Source organism: Jaculus jaculus, chromosome 13, assembly GCF_020740685.1.
Source record: "Jaculus jaculus isolate mJacJac1 chromosome 13, mJacJac1.mat.Y.cur, whole genome shotgun sequence".
NCBI classification, from domain to species: domain Eukaryota; kingdom Metazoa; phylum Chordata; class Mammalia; order Rodentia; family Dipodidae; genus Jaculus; species Jaculus jaculus.
This window is the reverse complement of record NC_059114.1, coordinates 24,187,759-24,211,316: the sequence shown is the minus strand read 5'-3', so window position 1 is coordinate 24,211,316 and position 23,558 is coordinate 24,187,759. Positions and strand designations below refer to the sequence as shown.

Genomic DNA, 23,558 nt, shown 5'->3' with positions numbered 1-23,558 from the left:
CCAAGCAACAAGAAGGTAACAGCTACAGTGAGCTTAACTTGTCATTCATTTGCTAGCACTACCCATTTAACATGTCTGATACTTTAAAATACCTTATCAGGGACTGGGGACATAGCTCAGTGGCAGAGCACTTGCCTAACAAGGCCTTAAGTTCCAACCTCAGTACCACACATACACCAAAATAAATAAACAAACACATAGATAAATAAATATCACAACAGGTATCATAGCATACCTTTCCTCTTTCCACTTCCTTGGTTGTCATCACAATGACTCGGGAGTTTTCTTGGAACACCATCCGCCAGAAGTCATTAACTGTGTTTTGCAAGCAGCCTTGAGTGGCAATGTAACTCTTTTTGGGCTTTGAATTGTTGCACTTGGTTTCGAATTCGGGCTAAAAATTTAGGAAGAAAATCCTTCAAACATTTGAAAGATGCTTTTAAGACACAAGAAAGGACTTAATATACAAAAACATACAGAAAGACTGTGAAAATCAAGTTTACCATGATGATGTTTGCATTGATATAATCGGAAACTGGCTCATTGGGATCTCCATCATGTAGGACGACCCTGGTGTGATCAACTGAGGAGAAAGAGACCACGGCCACGGTAAGTCCTCAGAACACAAGTCAGTTTATCCTCAACCCAGTCCAAGTTTTAATGATAAAACCACATGAAAAAAATTAAACCTCAAATTAGCACATTTGTAATTACAATTTGACACACAGTAATTCATGAAATACCTCACAATGCTTTCTTTACAACTGCTGTTCTTGGTAATGCACTATGAGCACATAGGATCTTCTCATGGAAGAAGTGGGGGATGGGGCACACTATGTGGATACTACATACATGCGTACCATATCCATATACACATAATAGGATGTTTATAAAAGCTGATAAAAATGGCTGTGACCTCAGCTGGGCGAGACAGTGCACACCTTTAATCCCAGCTCTTTGGAGGCAAAGGTAGGAAGATCACCATGAGTTTGAGGCCACCTTAACACTACATGGTGAATTCCGGGTCAGCCTGGGCTAGAGTAAAACCTTACCTCAAAAAAGAAAATAAGAAAAAGACTCAAGGTAAAGAAGTGAGAGTAGCTGGGCATGGTGGCGCATGCCTTTAATCCCAGCACTCAGGAGGATCGCTGTGAGTTCAAGGCCACCCTGAGACTCCACAGTGAATTCCAGGTCAGCCTGGGCTAGAGTGAGACCCTACCTTGAAAAAAAAAAAAAAAAAAAACAAAACAAAACAAGAAGTGACAGTACTGGGCATAGTGGTTCATACATGTACTCTCCCACTCAAGAGGCCAAGTAAGGAGGACTACTCTGAGTTAGAGGCCAGCCCGGGCTAGAGTTTCTGTCATGGGTCAGCCTATGATAGAGACTCTGCCACAAAAAAACAACAGCCAGGAGTGATGGTGTATGCCCTTAATCCCAGCACTCAGGAGGTAGAAGTAGATCACCATGAGTTTGAGGCTTGCCTGAGACTACACAGTGAATTCCAGATCATCAAGGGCTAGAGCAAAACCCTACCTCAAAAAGAACCCCCCACCACACAAAAGAATAGCTGTGAACTAAGGAGAGAGCCATGGTCAAGCCCCAAGAACAGTCTCTGAATGCTAAAATGAGTGCACATGCGTGCGTGCACGCACATGAACACGTGCACACACAGAGTATTATAAGCAAGGCTTACTTTTACTTATGTGTGCATGCATGTGTTATACATATTCACATGTGTGTGGGCACATCTGTGTGTATGCAACTATGTGAATTCACATGCAGGACACAGGGTGATCTCATATATCTTCCTTAATTGTCATGTATTGCCATCAATCTGTGTATCAGATTTAAGTGTTTCTTTTTGCAATGAGATATATTTAAGCAGAAGTTCCTTGAAAGGTGGTGCCATTTCTGGGGTCTTCATGGGACGCCTACACGCCCCCAGACCTGGCAGCAGGTACACAGTAGGTAGAGGAGCCCAGCATCATGTATATTTACAAGGCCTTCAGAGCAAGGACATGCAAGTGTCCTTATCCCCAGTGAGTGGAGGCCAGTCAGACAGTAGGACAGGTGGATGAGCCTCAATAAGCTATCTCCCAAATGAGGGATTAAGTCCCAGAAAGAAGGTATGCCCAGCACTGACTCAGAGCAAAGACACAACTCTCAGACCCTCAAGCTCATGACAAGGCCTGACACTGAGTCACCATAACCCTTGAAGCTATTACACACAGGCAGACCAGAAATTAAAGAAGGAAATGACCACAGATATAGCCGCTTAGTGAAAATTTTACTCAAAAATCAGGATCCCAGAACTTCCATGACTGAGGCCATTCGTCCCCACTACAGCTAATTACTCTACAAACTGCTCACCATGTAAGGGGTTACAGCCTAGAATCTGGAAGTAACGTCCCCAGCACAATGACTATTGCTGGGACAGGACATGGATACTTACAGGGCAGGATGTTTTTATATCTGTTTTTGTTTTTATTTTCTTGCCTCTGACCTTCTTTTCGACTGTAGAGAAGTTTGCATTCCTGCTGTTGTAGTGTCTAGAAAGAAAATATTATCATGTAACAAAAACACCAAAAAAAAAAAAAAAAAGGAGGGGCCAGCCAGCCTGGACTACATAGTGAGTTCCATACCATCTGAGCTAGAGTGAGATTTTGCCTCAAAAAATAATAATAAATAGGGCTGGAGAGATGGCTTAGTGGTTAAGCGTTTGCCTGTGAAACCTAAGCACCACGGTTCAAGGCTTGATTCCCCAGGACCCACGTAAGCCAGATGCACAAGGGGGCGCATCCATCTGGAGTTCATTTACAGTGGCTAGAGGCCCTAGTGCGCTCATTCTCTATCTATCTGCCTCTTTTCCTCTCTCTGTTGCTCTCAAATAAATAAATAAAATAATAATAATTAATTAATTAAGCAAGGCAAAGACTTCATAATCCCACTACTTTGAACAACAAAGCCCATGATCTCTTTGGTGTGTGTCTGCTGTTTCTTGCGTGCATGGTGTGTGCATATGTGGCTTACTTCCCACACTGTGCTATGGGAGTTTGACATTCACGAACTCCAGTCACTTCTCCAGGCATTAAGTAGAATCCTAGAATGGCTTTGTATATTGCCAAACACAACACTCTTTTGTATCAAAGGATGGTAGTAGTCAAATTCTTGCTATGTAGCCCAGACTGACCTTGAACTTGAGACTCTCCTGCCTCAGCCTGCTTAGTGCTAGAAGTCCTTTCCTGTTGGACATGGATGTTGTTTCCAGGGTTTTGCCACTCTTGATGTACCTATTGACTTAACTCAATATTTTGTAGAATGGCTTCCTTCCTCCCTCTCTCCCTTTCTTCCTTCCTTCTTTATCCCTTCCCACCATTTTTTTTTTTTGTCTTTGATTTTTGTTTTGTTTTCTTTTGAGATAGTATCTCACTTATAGCCCAGGATGACCCAGAATATATTCTGTAGTCTCAGGCTGGCCTCAAACTCACAGTGATCCTCCTGCCTCAGTCTGCCAAGTGTTGGGATTATAGCCACCTCACCTGGCTTTCCTTGTTTGTTTGTTAACTTATGTTTGTATTATTGTTTGGGGGGTTATTTTCTTTTCTTTTACTGGTTCTCCCTAAAATTTTCTAGTATTCATAAGAAAGGCCTTTTCAGAGTGGCCACACGTCAGTTCTAGGGTCTGGATCAGGCAGAAGTGCCTCCACGCCACTGGGGGCCAACTCTGCTAGCGCAACCGCAGGGTCCTCCCCTCAAACCAGTCAGCCCCACAGGAATCAGCCTGTGTGCCCCAGAATCCATGCCCAATGCTGCCCCGAGAAAAACCTGGCCACAGTGAAAGGAACCAGGCTGGGAAGACAGAGCCAGGGAAGGAGGATGAGCTCCAGAAGCAGGTATCAGATGCCCTTGTGGGGCAAGAAGGTAGGGAATGCCATAAAGGCAGGCAGCCCCAGTGAGGCACTACAGAACGCAAGGGGACAGGCCAGACTGAGGTACGTTCAGGGAAGAGATTTCATTTTCAAAATTACAAAAAGTCTCTTGTCATTAGTTTCCAACAAGCCTATTTTTTTTGGTGGTTGGTTGATTCTGTGGTACTGGTAATAGAACCCAGGACTTTTGGTGCATGTAAGCAAGCACTCTACCCCTGAGCTTCCCAAGCTAGTTTTTAACCAAAAATCACAAAAGGGCAAATCAAGAAAGCAAAAGCCGGGCATGGTAGCACAGGCCGTTAATCCCAGCATTCAGGAGGCAGAGGTAGGAGGATCACCATGACTTCAAGGCTACCATGAATTCCAGGTCAGCCTGAGCTAGAGTGAAACCTTACCTTGAAAAAGGGGGGGGGGCAGGAGTGGTGGTACACACCTTTAATCCCAGCACTCAGGAGGCACAGGTAGGAGGATCGCTGAGTTCCAAACCAGCCTGAGACATAGTGAATTACAGGTCAGCCTGGGCTAACATGAGACCCTACCTTGAAAAACCAAAAGAAAGGTAGTGGGCGGGGGTGAGGCTTAAAAGGAAAACAATTACCAGGCACGGTGGCACACACCTTCAATTCCAACACTCAGGAGACTGAGGTTGGTGGATCTCATGAGTACAGAAGCAGCCTGGAGCTACAGAGTGAGTTCTAGGTCAGCCTGGGGCCAGAGTGAGATTCTACCTTGAAAAAAATAAATAAGTTTCTATATAAATGCCAGAACAGCTACCTCTTCAAGATTTCTGCAAGGAGAGACAGAATCAGTATTTCACAATGTGACAATCCTATGTTACTTCCATTTCATTTATCTGAGTTTCAAAGACAGCTATAAAAGTCAAAATTTGAAATTAGTACTCAACTCTCACTTTCAAAATGCAATCTTTAGCCCTGACATAGGGCTTGTTTAGCTGCGAATGTGGGCAGAAATAAAATACAATGCATGCAGAACTCAAAACAGTCATTTGGGTTATATATATATATGAGAGAGAGGGTGCACCAGGGCTTCTAGCTGCTGCAAAAGAACTCCAGATGCATGTGCCACTTTGTACATCTACTTTTATGTGGGTACTGGAGAATCAAACCTGGGGCCTTTGGATTTGCAGGCAAGCACCATAACTAAATAACTAAATAAACAAAAAAAAAAAAATGAAAGCTGCTTATCTTCTGAGAACTGGCATCCTCTGGATTCACGACACACCAGGCAACACGGCACCAGTGGCAAGGATGTTCAGTCTTGAAATTAATTACCAAAGTAACATTCAAAAACAATTCAAACTGGGCATGGTGGCACATGTCTTTAATCCCAGCACTGGGGACGCAGAGGTAGGAGGATTGCTGTAAGTTCGAGACCACCCTGAGACTACATAGTGAATTCCAGGTCAGCCTGGGCCAGAGTGAGACCCTACCTTGGGGGGCAGGGGAGGAGAGGAAGCAATTCAAGAGCCAGCGTGGTGGTGCACGCTTTTAATTCCAGCACTCCAGAAGCAAAGGTAAGAGGATCACCTTGAGTTCCAGACCACCATGAAACTACATAGTAAATTCCAGGTCAGTCTGGGCTAGAGAATCAGTCTACTTCAAAAAAACACAAAAGTTTGGCATGGTGGCACATGCCTTTAATTACAGCACTTGGAAGTCAGAGGTAGGTGATCACCATGAGTCTGAGGCCACCCTGAGACTATAGTGAATTCCAGATCAGCCTGAGCTAGAGTGAAACCCTACCTCGAAAACCCAAAAACAAAAAGGCTGGAGAGACGGCTTGGCGGGTAAGGTACTTGTCTACAGAGACAAAAGACCCAGGAACCACATAAGTTACAAGGTGGCACATGCATCTGGAGTTTGTATGCAGCAGCTGGAGGCCTTGGCGTGCCCATTCTCTCTGTCTCTCTTCTATCCCCCTCTGCTTGCAAATAAATAAGCTTTTAAAATAAAAGGATTGGAGAGATGGCTTACTGGTTAAGGCACTCTCCAGCAAATCCGAAGGAACTAATTCCAATTCCCCGCCAGATGCACATGGTGGTACATGTGTCTGCAGTTCCGTTTGTAGTACCTAGAGACCCTCACACATCCATTCTCATTCTCTAACAGATTTAAAAAAAAATACTTAAGTTTTAGGGGGCTGGAGAGATTGTTCAGTGGTTAAGATACTTTCCTGCAGAGCCTAACAACCCAAGTTCAATTCCCCAGTACCCATATAGAGCCAAGATGTACAAAAAGGCACATGTGTCTGGAGTCTGTCGGCAGTGGCTGGAGGCCCTAGCACGGCCATTCTATCGGTCTATCTCTCTTTTCTCTCTCTCTCTCTCTCTCTCTGTGCTTGCAAATAAATTTTTAAGTTTTAAAATTAGGGCTATAAAGATCACTTAGTGGTTAAGGCACTTGCCTAGAAAGCCTAAGGACCCAGGTTTGACTCCCCAGAATCTACGTAAGCCAGATGCACATGTGGGCGCATGCATATGGAGTTTGTTTGCAGTGATGTACTCATTGTGTCTCTGCCTCACTATGCATCTCTCTCTCACTCAAATAATTAAAAATTTAAAAATCTTTTTAAAAAAGTTTTAAAATAAAAAAAAAAGAAAAACAAAGCCATATAGATATATACTGGATAGGAAGGGGAAGGGGAGAAGAATGAGGAAAAAATATTTAAAGATAGTCAAGTATTAACAATGGCTGTTAGAGAAAAGAAACCCCATGATATTGCTTATTAAGTGAAAATTTCAATAGTAAGAGAAGAATTTTATTAAACAAATTTACAAATGTAAAAGCCTCAATGCACACACACACATTCCCTACACACACATACACCAGGGACTGTGGCCTCCTGCAGGAAAGCAAAGGAGCTAAAAAAAAAAAAAGTGACAACCAAGGTCTCTGGTTCAAAGACCACTAATGACCATGAAGACAGTGGCAGAACCTGGACCAGTTCCAAAGCCACGCCTCTCACAGCCTGAATGAACTGCTCTCCTCTTCTGGCAGAAGCCCTGTCTTCACAGAAGCAACTTAGTACCATGAAGGCCTCACCTTGGATTCCATATCCCCAGCACCACAGAAACAAACGAACAAATATAAAAATTCAAGCCGGGTGTGGTGGCACACGCCTTTAATCCCAGCACTCGGGAGGGAGAGGTAGGAGGATCACTGTGAATTCAAGGCCACCCTGAGACTAGAGTGAATTCCAGGTCAGCCTAGGGTAGAGTGAAATCCTACCTCGAAAAACCAAAAAAATAAAAATTCACAAGACAAATATATCAGGGAGTATGGGAACCAGAAAATGTAAGCCATGAAAAGTGAATGTGATGGGAGAGGGGGAGCTAAAAACAAATGACAGCTCCCAATGGGTCTAGATGGAACAAAGCATCCAAAAATTTAGGTGGTGTGTGCCAAGGTGGCCAAAAGGCCAATGGGTGAGGTGAAAAAGACTGGACGGCAAATCAAGAAGCCCTCCATGGGGAGTGGCAGAAAGTGAGGGGGTATGTAGAGTGAGAAAAACGGCAGAGGGCCAAGAACTGGGGGGAAGAGCTGCTGAAAGGAAGAGCGCGTGGGAGATGTGGAGTGGGACATGCAAGCAGAAGTCCCCAGGCCAAGCTGTTTGCCAGCCTCACTCCTGGGACAGCTCAGTGACCTCTGCTGAGTCAGGTTCTTCAAAATGAAAAATCTGTGTCTCCAGGAGAAGCAGGTTGCCACGCATAAGGCTTGAGCAGAAAAGGGACAGGAGAGGGCTGGAGAGATGGCTTGGGGGTTAAGGCACTTGCCTGCAAAGCCTAAGGACCCATGTTCAACTCTCCAGATCCCACGTAAGCCAGACGCACAAATGTGAGGCAAGCACAGGATCACACATGCCCACTACAAGGTGTAAGCATCTGGAGTTTGATTGTGTGGCTGAGGCCCTGGCGTGCCAACTCTCTGTCTCTCTAAAAAGATAAAAAGAAAGGCCGGAGAGATGGCTTGGCGGTTAAGGCATTTACCTGCGAAGCCAAAGGACACAGGTTCAATTCCCCAGGACCCACATAAGCCAGATGCAAAAGGGGCACGTGCATCTGGAGTTCGTGCAGTGGCTAGAGGCCCTGGCGTGCGCATTCTGTTTGTCTGATTCTCTCCTCTCTATTTCTCTCCGCTTACAAATAAATAAATAAAATTTTTTTTAAAAAAGAAAGAAACCCTGCTTTTAAAACAATGATTAAAAAAAAAAAAGAAAGGGACAAGAGAAATGATGAGATTATTAGCTCAAAGTAGTGAAGGAACAGAGGCTGGAGTGGAAGAGCATGTCTTTGGAGAAAGGGAAGGGCTGGATGCATAGCATCAGGCTAGAATTCTGAGAAGTCCTATATAAATGTGCCTGGACCTCTCAAAGTCTCTGAGGACATACCCACACTCCTTCCCAACTCAATATGCAACAGGATACACAAACAATGGAAACGTCAGCCTCGTTCATTCCCTCCGGGTTGGAAGGTCAGAAAAAAATCAGCAGTAATTGGCCAATGGGCAAACATCGTACAAAGAGAAGAAAACTGCACTAAGGGACATTAAGGACCCAGCCTTTAGCTCCAGAATAAATGCATGACCATCAGGCACATGAAGGAAAGATGATACTTGCCCTGAAGAAGAAAGTAACAAGGACTGTTTGGAAGGCATGAGTCCCGGTAAGGAATAATGCAGGCTACATGGTCCAAACCATGAAAAAGAGCAAAGCTTGGGAGCAATGGGAGCGAGACGAGAATGGATGCGCTCCTCCAGAGCAGTGAGGTTTCGGGTTTTTTTTGTTTGTTTGTTTGTTTTTTTGGTTTTTCGAGGTAGGTGCTCACTCTAGCCCAGGCTAACCTGGAATTTACTATGTAGTTGGGGTTTTTTTTGGTTTTTTTTTTTTTTTTTTTTTTTGGTTTTTCGAGGTAGGGTCTCACTGTAGCCCAGGCTGATCTGGAATTCACTATGAAGTCTCAGGATGGCCTCGAACTCGCAATCCTCCCACCTCTGCCTCCCGAGTGCTGGGATTAAAGGTGTGTGCCACCATGACCGGCTCTGGAATTTACTATGTAGTCTCAGCCTGGCTTCAAACTCATGGCAATCCTCCTAGCTCTGCCACCCGAGTGCTCAGATTAAAGGTGTGTGCCATCACTCCCAGAAGAGCAGTGAGTTTTAAGTAAGACATGTATGTAGCCATGTCCTGGAGAGCCATTGGAACCAGAGGTAGGAGAAAAGACACAAGGAAAAGGAGAACATCCACAAGGGAAGGACAATGCAGGGTCATGAGGTGCCTGTCAGAGGAGCCAATAAAACTATGGGATGAGGGGGAGGCAGAGGGCTGAGAAGTGACTGTTGGAATTGTAAGGAAGCCAGTGGTACCAAACATGGTGTGGCTCATGGTATTTGCAGCACTCAGAAGACAAGACTGACAACTGCCACAAATGAGAAGACAGCCTGGGATAAAAATGAGATCCTATGTTTAAAAAAAAAACCCTAGGCGTGGTGGTGCATGCCTTTAATCCCAGTACTCGGGAGGCAGAGGTAGGAGGATCGCCGTGAGTTTGAGGCCACCCTGAGACTCCATAGTGATTTCCAGGTCAGCCAGGGCTAAAGTGAGACCCTACCTCGAAAAAGAAAAAAAAAGGTGGGGGGGAAGACTTAGTAGCACACGCCTTTTAGTCACAGCACTCGAGAGGTATGAGGACTGCCATGAGTTCAAGGCCACCCTGAAACTACACAGTAAATTCCAGGTCAGCCTGGGCTAGAGCAAGACCTTACCTCAAAAAAAAAGGGGGGGGAGGAGGAGAGAAGGGGAGGAGAGGGGCGGGGAAAGAAGAGGTTAAAAGAGAGGGGGAGAGGTGGGGAGGGGAGAGAGAAAGAGAAAAGGAAAAGGAAAGAGGGAGGTACACTCCTAAATCTCAACACTTGGGAAGAGGAAGTAGAAGGATCAGAAGTTCAGTAACTGCTACATAACAACTTAGAAGCCAGCCTTAGCTACATGAGGCAGACTGTCTCAGAAACTGAAAAGGTGCTGGAGATATGGCTTAGGGTTTAAGGCACTTGCCTGTGAAGCCTAAGGACCCATGTTCAACTCTCCAGATCCCACGTAAGCCAGACACACAAAATGATGCAAGCATCTGAAGTTCTGATTGCAGTGGCTGGATGGCCAGGAGCACGCTGTCATGTGCGCGCGCGTGCACTCTCCTCCCTCCCTCCCTCCCTCTCTCTCTCATTGGAAGAAGAAAAAAAACAAGAAAAAGAAAAAGCCAGTGATAGCTTTCCAACATGTCATTTAAATCCACAGGTAGAAGTCACATTAGAAGTTCAAGAAAGGGGACTAGAGAGATGGCTTAGCTGTTAAGTTGCATGTTTGCGAAGTCTAAGGACCCAGGTTAGATTCTCCAGGTCCCACATAAGCCAGATGCACATGGGGGCACATGCGTCTGAAGTTCATTTGCAGTGGCTAGAGGCTCTGGTGCACGCATCCCCCCCCCCCCGCAATAAATAACTAAATCTTTTTTTAAAAAAGTTCAAGAAGCCAGACGTGGTAGTGCATGCCTTTAATCCCAGCACTCAGGAGGCAGAGGTAGGAGGATCACCGTGAGTTCAAGGCCACCCTGACACCATATAGTGAAGTCCAGGTTACCTTGAGCTAGAGTGAGACCCTACCTTGAAAAACCAAAAAAAAAAAAATTTCAAAAAGGGTACTAGTTTTGGCAGTACATATACTAAAATTGGAATAATACAGAGAAGATTGGTATAGCACTTGTGCAAGGATGACATGCAAAAGTTCAAGAAGAAAGGTGCTAAGCAGCAGCAAATCTGTCCACAGGCAAAGTGGAAAGAATCTAAGGGCAGCTGCAGCCAATAAAAACCCTAAAAATAAGCATGGCAGCAGAGGGCTGGAAAGCACAGAGACAATGAAATACTGCACAGGAAACAAAGGCAGTTCACAAGTCCAGAGTGTGGCTGGTAGTAGAAAACCTCAGGGCACTGAAATGCTCTACTCCCAGGAAGGCAGGAGTTCTCTCACTAAACACTTAGGAGCTAGGAACTCCATGGAAGGTTTTGGTTCTACCACAAACCTGCCACCCTGGAGCATTTAAAGCAGGAAGCTGGAGACTAGCTGGGGCTGTCATTCATTCACTTCCAGACTGCTTAGTCACTAGGGGAAGGTGTCCGCCAGAGATCACCAGGGAGAATTATTATTCTAGACATGGCTCTGGGGTGCAGTTAAAGTCTTGTTTCCATAAAACCTAACCATTGCGAAGGAGAATTTATAGCTCCCCAAAGCAGGGTGTAATCACTTTACAGAAAATCAAAGGGGACTGCAGGCTGAAAGCTGCAGGCTGAGTCTGGTCTGAAAAATGCCCGCAGTGCTCACACGCCAAACAGGCTGGGAGGTAAGCAGAGGAGATGCTGTACTCTAGAAAACTGAAATTACTAAGAAAAACGAGTTCTTAAATGGGTGAACAGGTAAATCAGATGTTGGTTTTATTTGGGGTTTGGGATATTTTTGTTTATTTGGGGAGGGGGGGATTGGTCTCTTTTTATTTAGTTGACAGAGAGAATGGGCATACCAGGGCCTTCAGCCTCTGCAAACAAGCTCCAGACATATGTGCTACCTTATGCATCTGGCTTACATGGGTCCTGGAGAATCAAACCTAGGTCCTCTGGATTTGCTGCAAGAACCTTAACAGCTAAGCTCTCTCTCTAGTCCCGGTTAAAAAACAAAAAAACAAAAAATGTAATGTTTTCGTGAGAGAGGGAAGGAGAACTGATATGCCAAGCCTGCAAATGAACTGCAGTTGAACTCGACACATGTGCCACTTCTGGCCCTACATGGGTTTGGGGAATCAAACTCCAGTCCTTAGGCTTTGCAGGCAAGTGCCTTAACTGCTAAGCCATCATAGCACACGATCTGTTAGATCTACCTTCCAAAACTGACCGTTCTGCCCTGAAAACACAACAGCTCCAGAACCCAGACACATGCACTGCTGTGGCCCTGGTCTCAGCCCCTTTTCTGGCTTACCCTTCCACCTGAAGATCACTGTCCAAGTGGTGGCAGGAGAGTGATCACCCTGTCTCCATACTCAAAACTCTCCATCTCCCTCCAAAACCAAAGGCCTTCGACTAATCTACAACATCCTGCATGATCAGACTCTCCATGAGAACAGGTTCTGCCAACCTTAGTGCAAGCCCTTCCACCTGCCACGTTCTCGGCCTGGGATGTTTGTTTCTCTGCATGACCTACACCTTTCTTTCCTTCAGAGACACATGTCACACAGCAATGCCTCATCTCATCTTTTTCTTACCATGCTTGACCATAATCTCACGGAGTAACTGACTTTCCTATTTACTATCTGTCTCTTCCAATTGGCCATAAGCTCTTAAGATAAAGTCATTTCTGCTACATCCCTAGAACCTGGAAGAGAGCCTGATGGGGACTCTGTCCCACAAGCATTTGCTGAATGAATGAAAGAATAAGCAAGCACCATGCTGTGCCCAGTTTTCAGTAGGTATTTCAGAACATCAGCCCAGCTAGCTCTAACCCTCATCTCTGAGGACTATCTTTTCCCAAACAGAGTGGTCTGTGTATACATCATCTGTCATGGGATCCTGGGCACTACTCTTTGGACAGAGGTAGGGAGCACCTGAGCCAGAAACAATCTCTTCATACTTTAGCACAAAGACTGAAAAGTTGCAGACTTCCAGACCTGAAAGGCGAAAAAAGTAAGTTTTGTAAGTCAAAAAGCAGAAACAGCCAAGGATGGTGGCATACCCCTTTAATCCCTGTACCCAGGAGGCTGTGGTAGGAGGACCCTGTGAGTTTGAGACCAGCCTGGAACCAAAGAGTTCTAGGTCAGCCTGCTAGAGTGAGACCCTACTTAAAAAAAAAAAAAAAAAGCAGCAGAGGGGCTGGAGCAATGGCTTAACATTTAAGGCGTTTGCCTGCAAAGCCAAAGGAACCTGGTTTGATTCTCCAGAACCCACATAAGCTAGATGCACAAGGGGGCGCATGCATCTGTAGTTCATCTGCAATAACAGGAGGCCCTGGTATGCCCATATTCCCTCCCTTTCTCCCTCTCTCTCTCAAATAAATAAATAAATAATAATAAATCTATCTTTTTTTTAAAAAGCCAGGCATGGTGGCACATGCCATTAATTCCAGCACTCATGAGGCAGAGGTAAAAGTAGTGCCATTAGTTGGAGGCCACCCTGAGACTACATTGTTAATTCCAGGTCAGCCTGGACCAGAATGAAACCCTACCTCAAAAAAAACAAAAAAGCAGCAGAAAAGACTGAAGGAAAAGAAGAATGAAGCAGGTGTACAGAGGGTAGGCTCCTGTGAGAGTAGCCCAGAGGGGTGGGGAGAGGGAAGCACCTTGGAGGACAGTCTACAGCAAGAGCTCCATCTGTAACTGGGGTCCTGCAGTCACCTGCCAGTGTCTGGCTCAGCCCACTATGTCCCTGGTGCTCAGCTCTGAAGAACTCTCTCAACAGGGAGAGGGCGAACAGAAGGCAATGCCTCATGACACGTTCTTCGCCATGATAAGCAGGCCAGCTCACCCTCAGGTGGCACACAAGGCACAGGCGCAATACCAAATGTGAACCACCTTCTCATCCACTGTCAGTCTCATTTGAGCAGAACTGTGTTCCAACAAACCTGGAGACATTCTCCCCTTGTGTGTATCCCAAGCAATGCCATGTAGGAGACCGATGTCTACATGGCACAGCACTGGGCATCACGAGAAAAAAGAAACAAAGACTGGGTTCCTGATGTCTTGACTGAACAACATATCCTTGCAGGAACATATCAACAAGAGTTTCTTTCAATAACAAAAGAGGTAAGTGCCATTCTCAGGGGCTCCATATTTCAAGCTATACACAAAGCAAAAGGAAGTTATAAATGTCTTCTGAGTAAATGTACCTGTAGTCCCAGCAGCCCAAGCAAATGTAGGAGGATCACTGTGACTTCAATGCCAGCCTGGGACTACAGTGAATTCCAGGTCAGCCTGGGCTAAAGTGAGACCCTACCTCATATTAAAAAAAAAAAAAGAGGGCTGGAGAGATGGTTTAGCAGTTAAGCGCTTGCCTGTGAAGCCTAAGGACCCCGGTTCGAGGCTCATTTCCCCAGGACCCACGTTAGCCAGATGCACAAGGGGGCACACACATCTGGAATTCGTCTGCAGTGGCTGGAGGTCCTGGCGTGCCCATTCTCTCTCTCTCTCTCTCTCTCTCTGTCTCTGTCTCTTTCTCTGTCTGTTGCTCTCAAATAAATAAATAAAAATAAACCAAAAAACTTAAAAAAAAAAAAGCCAGGTGTGATGGCACATGCCTTTAATCCCAGAACTTGGGAGTCAGGGGTAGGAGGATTGCCATGAGTTTGAGGCCACCCTGAGATTACATAGTGAATCCCAGGTCAGCCTGAGCCAGAGACCCTACCTTGAAAAGAAAAAGTCAGGTTTGGCCAGGTGTGGTGATTCCCAACATGAGGGAGGCAGAGGAAGGATTTTTCTAAGTTCGAGGCCACCATGAGACTACATAGTGAATTCCAGGCCAACCTGGGCTAGACTGACACCCTACCTCAAGGAAGAAAAAAAAACAAGAGGGAGAGGGAAAGGAGAGGAGAGAAAGGATGGGACAGGGACAGGACAGGAAAGGGAAAAGGAAAAGGAAAAGGAAAGGAACCTGATATGACAAGTATAGTTATTCTAGAAGCCCAGGAGCTGGGCATGAAGACAGGTAAGATATGGCTGAAGTGGTGAATGAGTCTGGTGTTTACTTGCAGGGACTAGAGGCCCTGGTACATCCATACTCTGTCTGTATCTCACTATTTGCAAATAAATAAAAAAAATATTTTTTAAGTCAAAAGTTTAAAAAGAAAAATTGGTTGAGGCTGGAGAGACAGCTTAGTAGTTAAGGTACTTGCCTGCAAAGCCAAAGGACCCAGGTTCAATTCCAGTATCCAAGTAAAGCCATGTGTACAAGGTGGCATAAGCATCTGGAGTTCATTCTTTTTTTTTTTTTTTTTAACTTTTATTTATTTGAGAGCGACAGACACAGAGAGAAAGACATAGAGGGAGAGAGAGAGAATGGGCACGCCAGAGCTTCCAGCCTCTGCAAACGAACTCCAGATGCGTGTGCCCCCTTGTGCATCTGGCTAACGTGGGACCTGGGGAACTGAGCCTCGAACCGGGGTCCTTAGGCTTCACAGGCAAGCGCTTAACCGCTAAGCCATCTCTCCAGCCCTGGAGTTCATTCTTTGCAGTGGTTAGAGGCCTTGGTATGCCCATTCTCTCTATATATTTGCTTCTTTCTTTCTCTCTCTAATAAAATTTTAATAAAAATATTAAAAAATTTAAAAAGGGGCTAGAGAGATGACTTAGCGGTTAAGCGCTTGCCTGTGAAGCCCAAGGACCCTGATTCAAGGATCGATTCCCCAGGAGCCATTTTAGCCAGATGCACAAGGGGGCACACACATCTGGAGTTTGTTTGCAGTGGCTGGAGGCCCTGGCATGCCCATTCTCATTTTCATTCTCTCCCTCCCTTTCTCTCCCTCCCTCCTTCCTCTCCCCCTCCCTCCCTCTCTCTCTCTCTCTGCCTCTTTCTCTCTCTCCCTGTCACTCTCAAATAAATAAAAAACAAAAATGAACAAAAAAAAATTTAATAAAGAAAGAAAGAAGTGCCAGTGATAGGGGCTGGAGAGATGGCTCACGGCTTAAGTCGCTTGCCTACAAAGCCTAACAACCCAAATTCGATTCCCCAGTATCCATGAAAAAAAGCCAGATGCACAAAGTGACACATGCATCTTGCATTTGTTAGTAATGACTGCAGGCCCAGTCTCCTGCTCTCTCTGCTGTGTGTGGTAGCACACGCCTTTAATCCCAACATGCAGGAAGCAGAAATATGAGGGTTGCTGTGAGTCTGAAGCCAGCCAGAGACTACACAATGAAGTCCAGGTCAGCCTGGGCTACCTCAGGGAAAAAAAAAAAAAGTCTGATAACTTCTAACAGTTATTGCATAAGTGGTTTGGAAAAAGACAAAGAAAGAAAATTATTATTCATTATGTTTACCAACATCACTATTTTCTCTTTAAAAAAAATATTTTATTTATTTATTAGAGGGAGGGAAGGCAAATAGAAAGCAGTAGATATGGGCTGGAGAGACAGCTTAGTGGTTAAGGCACTTGGCCTACAAAGCCAAAGGACCCAGGTTTGATTCCTCAGGACCCATGTAAGCCATATGCACAAGGTGGCACATGTGTCTGGAGTTTGTTTGCAGTGGCTAGAGGCTCTGTCATGCCCCCGTCTGCCCCCCCATCAAATAAATAAAAATAAAGTGTACAAAAAAAAAAAGAAAGAAAGAAAAGAGGCAGATTGGGCTGGAGAGGTGGCTTAGCGGTTAAGCGACTGCCTGTGAAGCCTAAGAACCCCGGTTCGAGGCTCAATTCCCCAGGACCCATATTAGCCAGATGCACAAGGGGATGCACACATCTGGAGTTCCGTTTGCAGTGGCTGGAAGCCCTGGCGCGCCCATTCCCTCTCTGTCTCTATCTGCCTCTTTCTGTCTGTCTGTCGCTCTCAAATAAATAATAAATTTTTTTAAAAAATGAAAAGAGGCAGATTGGGCTGGAGAGGTGGCTTAGCAGTTAAACGCTTGCCTGTGAAGCCTAAGGACCCCAGTTCGAGGCTCAAGTCCCCAGGATCCACATTAGCCACATGCAAAAGGGGGCGCATGCATCTGGAGTTCGTTTGCATTGGCTGGAGGCCCTGGCGTGCCCAATCTCTGTCTCTCTATCTGCCTCTTTCTCTCTCTGTCGCTTTCAAATAAATAAATTAATTTTAAAAAATTAAAAAACTTAAAAAAAGAAGAGGCAGATGGTGGGTGGGCGGCATGCCAGGGCCTCTAGCCAGTGCCAACAAGCTCCAGACATGTGTGCCACCTTGTGCAACTGGCTTGATGTGGGTACCGAAACTTAGCACTAACCACTAAGCCACTCTCAACAAGAAGCTTATGTATGTGTATGTGGTATAATCTGTGTATAATGTGTGTGTATGCATGTGCCCCATGCATATGCATGTAACAGCCAGAGGAGAACTTCAGCTATCCTCCTATATCACGCTCCCATTTGTCTCTCTGACAGGGAGGCTCTCACTGAACCTGTTTTCAGTCAGACTGGCTGATAGACAAATGAGCCCCAATAATTCAGAATGGGGTTACCAACATGTACTGTCACATCTTGCTTTTTACAGAATTGCTGGGGTTCAAACTCAGACCCTGTCAGGCCCTCCTGTGTGTGCAGCAAGGACTCTTACCTGCTGAGCCATTTCCCTAGCCCTCAACAAGAAGCTTAACAACAGAAACTGTCTGGTCTTGTACTCCATGGTGTTCCCAGGGACTAGTCCAATGGCAGTTATGAGAGACTAAACCTGAATTCCTGACCCTGCCCAGTAGTGTGGAACACAAATTTCCATGGCTGGAATCCAACTAGTGTCTGGCTATGAAGCGTGAATAATCTATTTGACCTCCTGAGCTTCAGGCTCCTCAAATGTAATGCAAATAGCATCTCTCTCCAAGCTATTCTAATACACTATATGTAGCTAAAAGGACTTCATGTGCACATTCCTTATTTATTCACTCATCCTACAATAGTTAAGTCCTCCAATCCTTCAAAAGCATGGACCATTCCCATGAAGCAGAACAGTTTTAATATAATTATGCAAACATTAGCTAAATGTAAACACTCATTCAATAAACATTACGGAGTTTCTGTTGTTTGCCAGACAGTGAGCTATGGGCAGAGAACAGCAAAAGTAAGCATGCCAAAGTCCTCGGTTTGACCATGTTTTTGTCAGATGTGTGAGGAGACAAAGGATGACACTATCAATGGTAAGAGAGCAACAGGACTGCAGGACATCTTCATCGAGGACAGTCCCCTTAGTTCCCCAGTCAGCAATGTGAACTCAAGACCAAAGCAAACCTGAGGCACTTCTCGCAGACTCATTCAGAGCAATGAACCTACAGAGTTTTGCTGGAAACCCTGATGAAGGCTGGAAATCTTCCAAGGAATTCAATCCTTTTGTTTTTCTAGGACCTTGCCACTGGTCAAAACCAAAAGAACCAAATGAAACTGTTGGTGCATCGGTCTGAAACTCACTGCCAGCTCCCTTCTCTGAGAACACAATGCCCTTCTATTCCAAAGAAGGCCCCTGGCAACTCATTCCATGCCACGGATGGCTGGATAAAGAAATGCTGTCAGATCCAAGTCTTTCAGCTCTAATTCCAAACATAAGGCCAATTTCCCTGCTGTTAAAAATAGGAGTTACAAAAAAAAAAAAAGGATTGAACTACAAGGCCACTGAGAAATCCTGCTGGAACTGAGCTGATAACCTCCTCCATGTAGACCACCTGACAGAAAGCTGGAAGAAGCCATTCTGCATGCAGCTCAATGGGAGAAAGAGAAATCACCAGTGAAGATACTCAACAGTGGACACTGCAAGCCTTCTATTTGGACAGCCAGGCCAAATGAGCCAACAGGTACAATAGTGACACGTCTGTCATGGTGGAAACCAACTGCCCCCTAATTGGGCTGGAGGTCCGCTCCACGGGAGGGAATACATCCCTGATACTGAAAACTTAAGACAGGGGTAGTCATAAGCCCTAGGGGTGTAACATCTGCTGATGTCTGGATAAATGTATATACTATGCTTATCAAACTGCCCAGTAAGCACTTCTCTTACTGTTCACACCCTTATATTAATGTTACTCTCACTTTTGGTAGAGAATCTTCTCTTTTCAGATGGCAGTGACCATGGGACAACTCGGAAGGTATCATGGTGCTGAAAAGAAGTGACAGAAGTGCTCAGTACTGTAATATCTCTATCACACCTTCCAATGCTCAGGGTCTAATGCAGAAGAGGTGGAGGAAAGAATATAAGAGCCAAAGGAAGGGTAGGACTCCTTACAACGTGCTCCCCCCAGACACAAAATGGGCTGGATATCCATGACCTCACAGTGCCTGATACTACCTACACAAGACCATCATAAGAGGAGGAAAAGATCATGATATCAAAATAAAAGAGAGACTGATTGAGATGGGGAGGGGATATGATGGAGAATGGAGTTTCAAATGGGAAAGTTGGGGGAGGGAGGTTATTACCATGGGATAATTTCTTTTTTTTTTTTTTTTTTTTTTTTGAGAGCAACAGACGGAGAGAAAGAGGCAGAAAGAGAGAGAGAATGGGTGCGCCAGGGCTTCCAGCCACTGCAAATGAGCATCTGGCTAACGTGGGCCCTGGGGAATCGAGCCTCAAACCAGGATCCTTAGGCTTCACAGGCAAGCGCTTAACTGCTAGGCCATCTCCCCAGCCCCGGGATTTTTTTTATAATAATGGAAGTTGTTAAAAAATTTTGAAAAAAAAAAATAGGATTTAAGGCCAGGCATAGTGTCACACGCCTTTAATCCCAGCACTTGGGAGGCAGAGGTGGGAGGATCATCATGAGTTCAAGGCCACCATGAGATTATATAGTGAATTCTAGGTAGGCTTGAGCTAGAAGGAGACCCAAACTTGAAAAACCAAAAAATTAAAAAATTTTTTAAAAAGGATTTAATAACTCATGTTAAAACAGTGTGTTAATAACTTACCTCAAATTCTTCCCAAAAGCCTTGTTTGACTTTATCTGTTGTCTCCGCTAATTTGCTTAACTCTCGAACCCGGCTTTCTATTTCAGCAGCATTAATACGAGTTGTATTGAGGGGCTTACCAAGTTCAGCAGTTGGTAGAAAAGAAAAAGAATGTGTTTTAGAATGGTGTTAATGCAAACAGAACCTTCTCTGATGATTTCCACATGATCTAAAATACTGCGATGCAGTTTTACTTTTTTTTCTATTCTATAAGGAAACGTTTCTTCAACCTCCACAAATACTATAATCTATTAGAGTAAATTCACATATAAAATTTTTTATGACTAGAACACAATATGACTTAAGAGCTAATACCATAGTTAAAAAAGTAAACTCTAGGGCCAGATGTGGTGGCGCACACCTTTTATCCTAGCACTCAGGAGGCAGAGGTAGGAGGATCACCATGAGTTCAAGGCCACCCTGAGAATACATAGTGAATTCCAGATCAGCCTGGGCTAGAATGAGACACTGTCTTGAAAAACCAAAATAAATAAATAAACTCTAGGACTGGAGAGATGGCTACCGGTCAAGGGGTTTGTCTGTAAAGCCCCGGCACACCCATACACAAACACACAAACACTCTCTCTCTCTTAATTGATTTTTTAAAAATTCTAGCCAGGCTGGGCTGGAGAAATGGCTTAACAGTTAAAGTGTTTGCCTGCGAAGCCAAAGGACCCAGGTTCGATTCCCCAGGACCCACATAAGCCAGATGCACAAGGGGCATATGTATCTGGAGTTTGTTTGCAGTGGCTAGAGGCCCTGGCATGCCCATATTCATTCATTCATTCATTCATACTCTATCTCTCTCTGATTGCAAATAAATAAATTAAATTAAATTTAAAATAAGAATAAAATATTCCAGCCAGGCATGGCAGCAGACATTTGCAATTCCAACACTCAGGAAGCCAGACAATCATGGACTACACAGTAACACTATGTCTCAAAAACCCAATGACTGATTAACTGAATGTGATGGCGCACACCTTTAATCCCAACACTCAGAAGGCAGAGGTAGGAGGATTGCCGAGTTCGAGGCCAGGCCTTGAGACTACATCCTGAATTCCAGGTCAGCCCGAGCTTGAGTGAGACCCTACCTTGAAAAAAAAAAAAAAATCCAATAACTGGGGCTGGAGAGATGGTTCAGCTAGCTGTTAAGGTGCCTGCCTACCAAGACTAATGACCCAGATTTGATTCCCTCATACCCATGTAAAGCCAGATGCACAAAGTGGCACATGCATCTGGAGTTTGTCTGCAGCAGCTAGAGGCCCTAGCATGCTCATTCTCTTCCTTTCCCTCTCCTTGCAAATAAAGGGAAAAAAAAATTTTAGAAGCCAGGTGTGGTGGCGCACTTCTTTAATCCCAGCACTTGGAAGGCAGAGGTAGGAGGATTGCCATGAGTCAAGGCCACCCTGATTCTACATAGTGAATTCCAGGTCAGCCTGGGCTAAAGTAAGACCCTACCTTGAAAAAAAAAAAAAAAAAAAAAATTAGAAAAAAAAGTCCAATAACTGGGCATACAGTTCAGTAGTAGAGTTCTTGCCTAGCATGTAAAGGCTCTGAGTTTAACTCCCACTTATGCAAAAACAAACCTTGATAAGAGGTTCAAGGGTGCACCCAAGTGGCAGAGTATATGCCTAGCATGCACAAGGCCGAGTTCACCAACAAAACCATCTATAAGGCCTTTTACAGATACATATAGAAATGATACATATGGAAATGACATATCTAATCTATTTCCAAATGTCATGGAAGGTGGTGAGGGTAAAATAACTATTTAATGAGCTGATCATAACTGAAAATTGAAGGCACTGCCCTATTTCTATATTGTACTACGGATACAAAGTATCACTCAAGAGCCGGGCGTGGTGGCGCACGCCTTTAATCCCAGCACTCGGGAGGCAGAGGTAGGAGGATCGCCAAGAGTTCAAGGCCATCCTGAGACTACATAGTGAATTCCAGGTCAGCCTGAGCCAGAGTGAGACCCTACCTCAAAAAAAAAAACAAAAACAAAGTATCACTCAAGGGCCCACATATTGAAGGCTTGGTCTGCAACCTTCAGTGCTACCAAGGTGGTTAAGGATCCTCTAGGATGTAGCGTCTACAACAGAAAGTAAGGTCACTAGGGACATACCTTTGAAGATGACCCTGGCACCTCCTATCTCTATTTCTCTGACTCCATGAGGTTAATAGGTCTCTTCCACCACATATGCCTACTGTGATGAAATGAGCCACCACAGGCCCAAAGCAGGTCAAGTTACTATGGATGAAAATCTCTAAACATTTCTTATTAAATAATCCTTGAACTGTAGAGATGGCTTAGTAGTTAAGACACTTGCCTGTCAAGACTAAGGACCCATGTTCAACTCTCTAGATCCTACATAAGGCAGACGCACAAGTTAAGCAAGCACAAGGTTGCACATGCCCACTAGGTGGTACAGCGTCTGGAGTGTGATTGCAATGGCTGAGGCCCTACTGCACCAATTCTCTCTCTCACCAAAAAAACAATAATCCTCAAGTATTTTGTCACAGTGACAGAAAGCTGACTGGCACATTCTGTATGTGTGAAAATGTCTATCTGAGTTGTTTTAAACTCTATGAGGAGAAAGAGCTTTAGTTTTCCAACCTGCTTGAGTTGTAGTACTGTGCCCAACGTTTCTACCATAGGATTTTTCTTGTAATGCTCCACCAAATCTGTCAAGGAATCAAACCGTTCTCCTCCACCAACATCGTACTTCAGTTCCTTCCAAGACAAAATGCATGATGCTTATTAGCATTATTAACACAGTGCTTTTCCCACACTTCCATGGCCATTGCATTTTTATTCATGTTAACCACTATATGAAAGAAAACAACCACATGTCCACCTATAGAGGAATAATGAAAACCTGATACACATAATTATGTATCAGATATATACACGATCACAATGGAGTATTACTCAGCCTTAAGAAAGAAGAAAATCTTATCATTTGCAACCATCTAATGAGACTGGAGGGCGTTATATTAAATAAAACAAGCCAAACACAGGAAAGCATCCAATTTATATGTGAAATATAAAAGAACTGTCAAACAAGAGGCCAGGCATAGTGACACAAGCCTTTAATCCCACCACTTGGGAGGCAGAGGTAGGAGGAGCACTTCACAGTGGCCAGCCAGAAATGAGTGCCAGGCCAGCCTGGACTAGAGACAGACCCTACCTCGGAAAAGGAAAAAGAAAAGAAACTGTCAACAGGTTGGAGAGAGAGCTCAGCAGCTAAGGGCACTTATTTGTAAATCTAGATGGCCTGGCAGTACCCACATAAAGCCAAATACACAAAGTGGAGCATGCATCTGGAGTTTATTTGCAGAGCAAGAGGCCCTGGTACACCCATATTCTCATTATCTTTCTCTCTGCTTGCAAATAAATAAATGAATAAAATTATTTCTGAAATCTGTCAAATGCAGAGTCACAGAGATCAGAACTATGGTTATTAGGGACTGGGGGTTCAGGAATCAGAAGACACCGATCAAAGCATAGAAATTTTCAATACAGTCGGGCATGGTGGTGCATACCTTTGATCCCAGCACTTAGAAGGCAGAGGTAGGAGGATCACCCCGAGTTTGAGGCTACCCTGAGTCTACACAGTGAATTCTAGATCAGCATGAACTAGAGTGAGCCCCTGCTTCGGAAAAAAAAAAGAAAAATGTTCAGTACAGCCAGAGGTGGTGGTGCACACTTTTAATCACATTATTCGGGAGGCAGAGGGAGGAGGATCACTGAGTCTGAAGCCAGTCTAGGACTATAGAGTGAGTTCCAAGTCAGCAGAGGCTAGAGGGAGACCATACCTCAAAAAAACAAACAAAAGCCGGGCGTGGTGGCACACGCCTTTGATCCCAGCACTCGGGAGGCAGAGGTAGGAGGATCGCCGTGAGTTCAAGGCCACCCTGAGACAACAG

The 23,558-nt window shown here is 44.7% G+C and overlaps 1 protein-coding gene and 1 non-coding gene across 2 annotated transcripts in view; one reads left to right on the top strand and one right to left on the bottom strand.

Annotated features, from left to right (window-relative positions):
* Positions 1 to 23,558, bottom strand: part of Ptpn11 (protein tyrosine phosphatase non-receptor type 11) — a gene marked incomplete at its 5' end in the record, with an annotated part of 68,381 nt that overhangs the window by 36,451 nt on the left and 8,372 nt on the right. The window contains 5 exon segments of the mRNA XM_045132371.1: positions 236 to 394; positions 504 to 583; positions 2,456 to 2,552; positions 19,584 to 19,697; positions 22,246 to 22,362. Of these exon segments, the coding sequence (XP_044988306.1) occupies positions 236 to 394; positions 504 to 583; positions 2,456 to 2,552; positions 19,584 to 19,697; positions 22,246 to 22,362 (567 nt within the window).
* Positions 10,639 to 10,745, top strand: LOC123454328. The gene has a single exon (XR_006633307.1). It is a non-coding gene; the product is annotated as a U6 spliceosomal RNA (small nuclear RNA).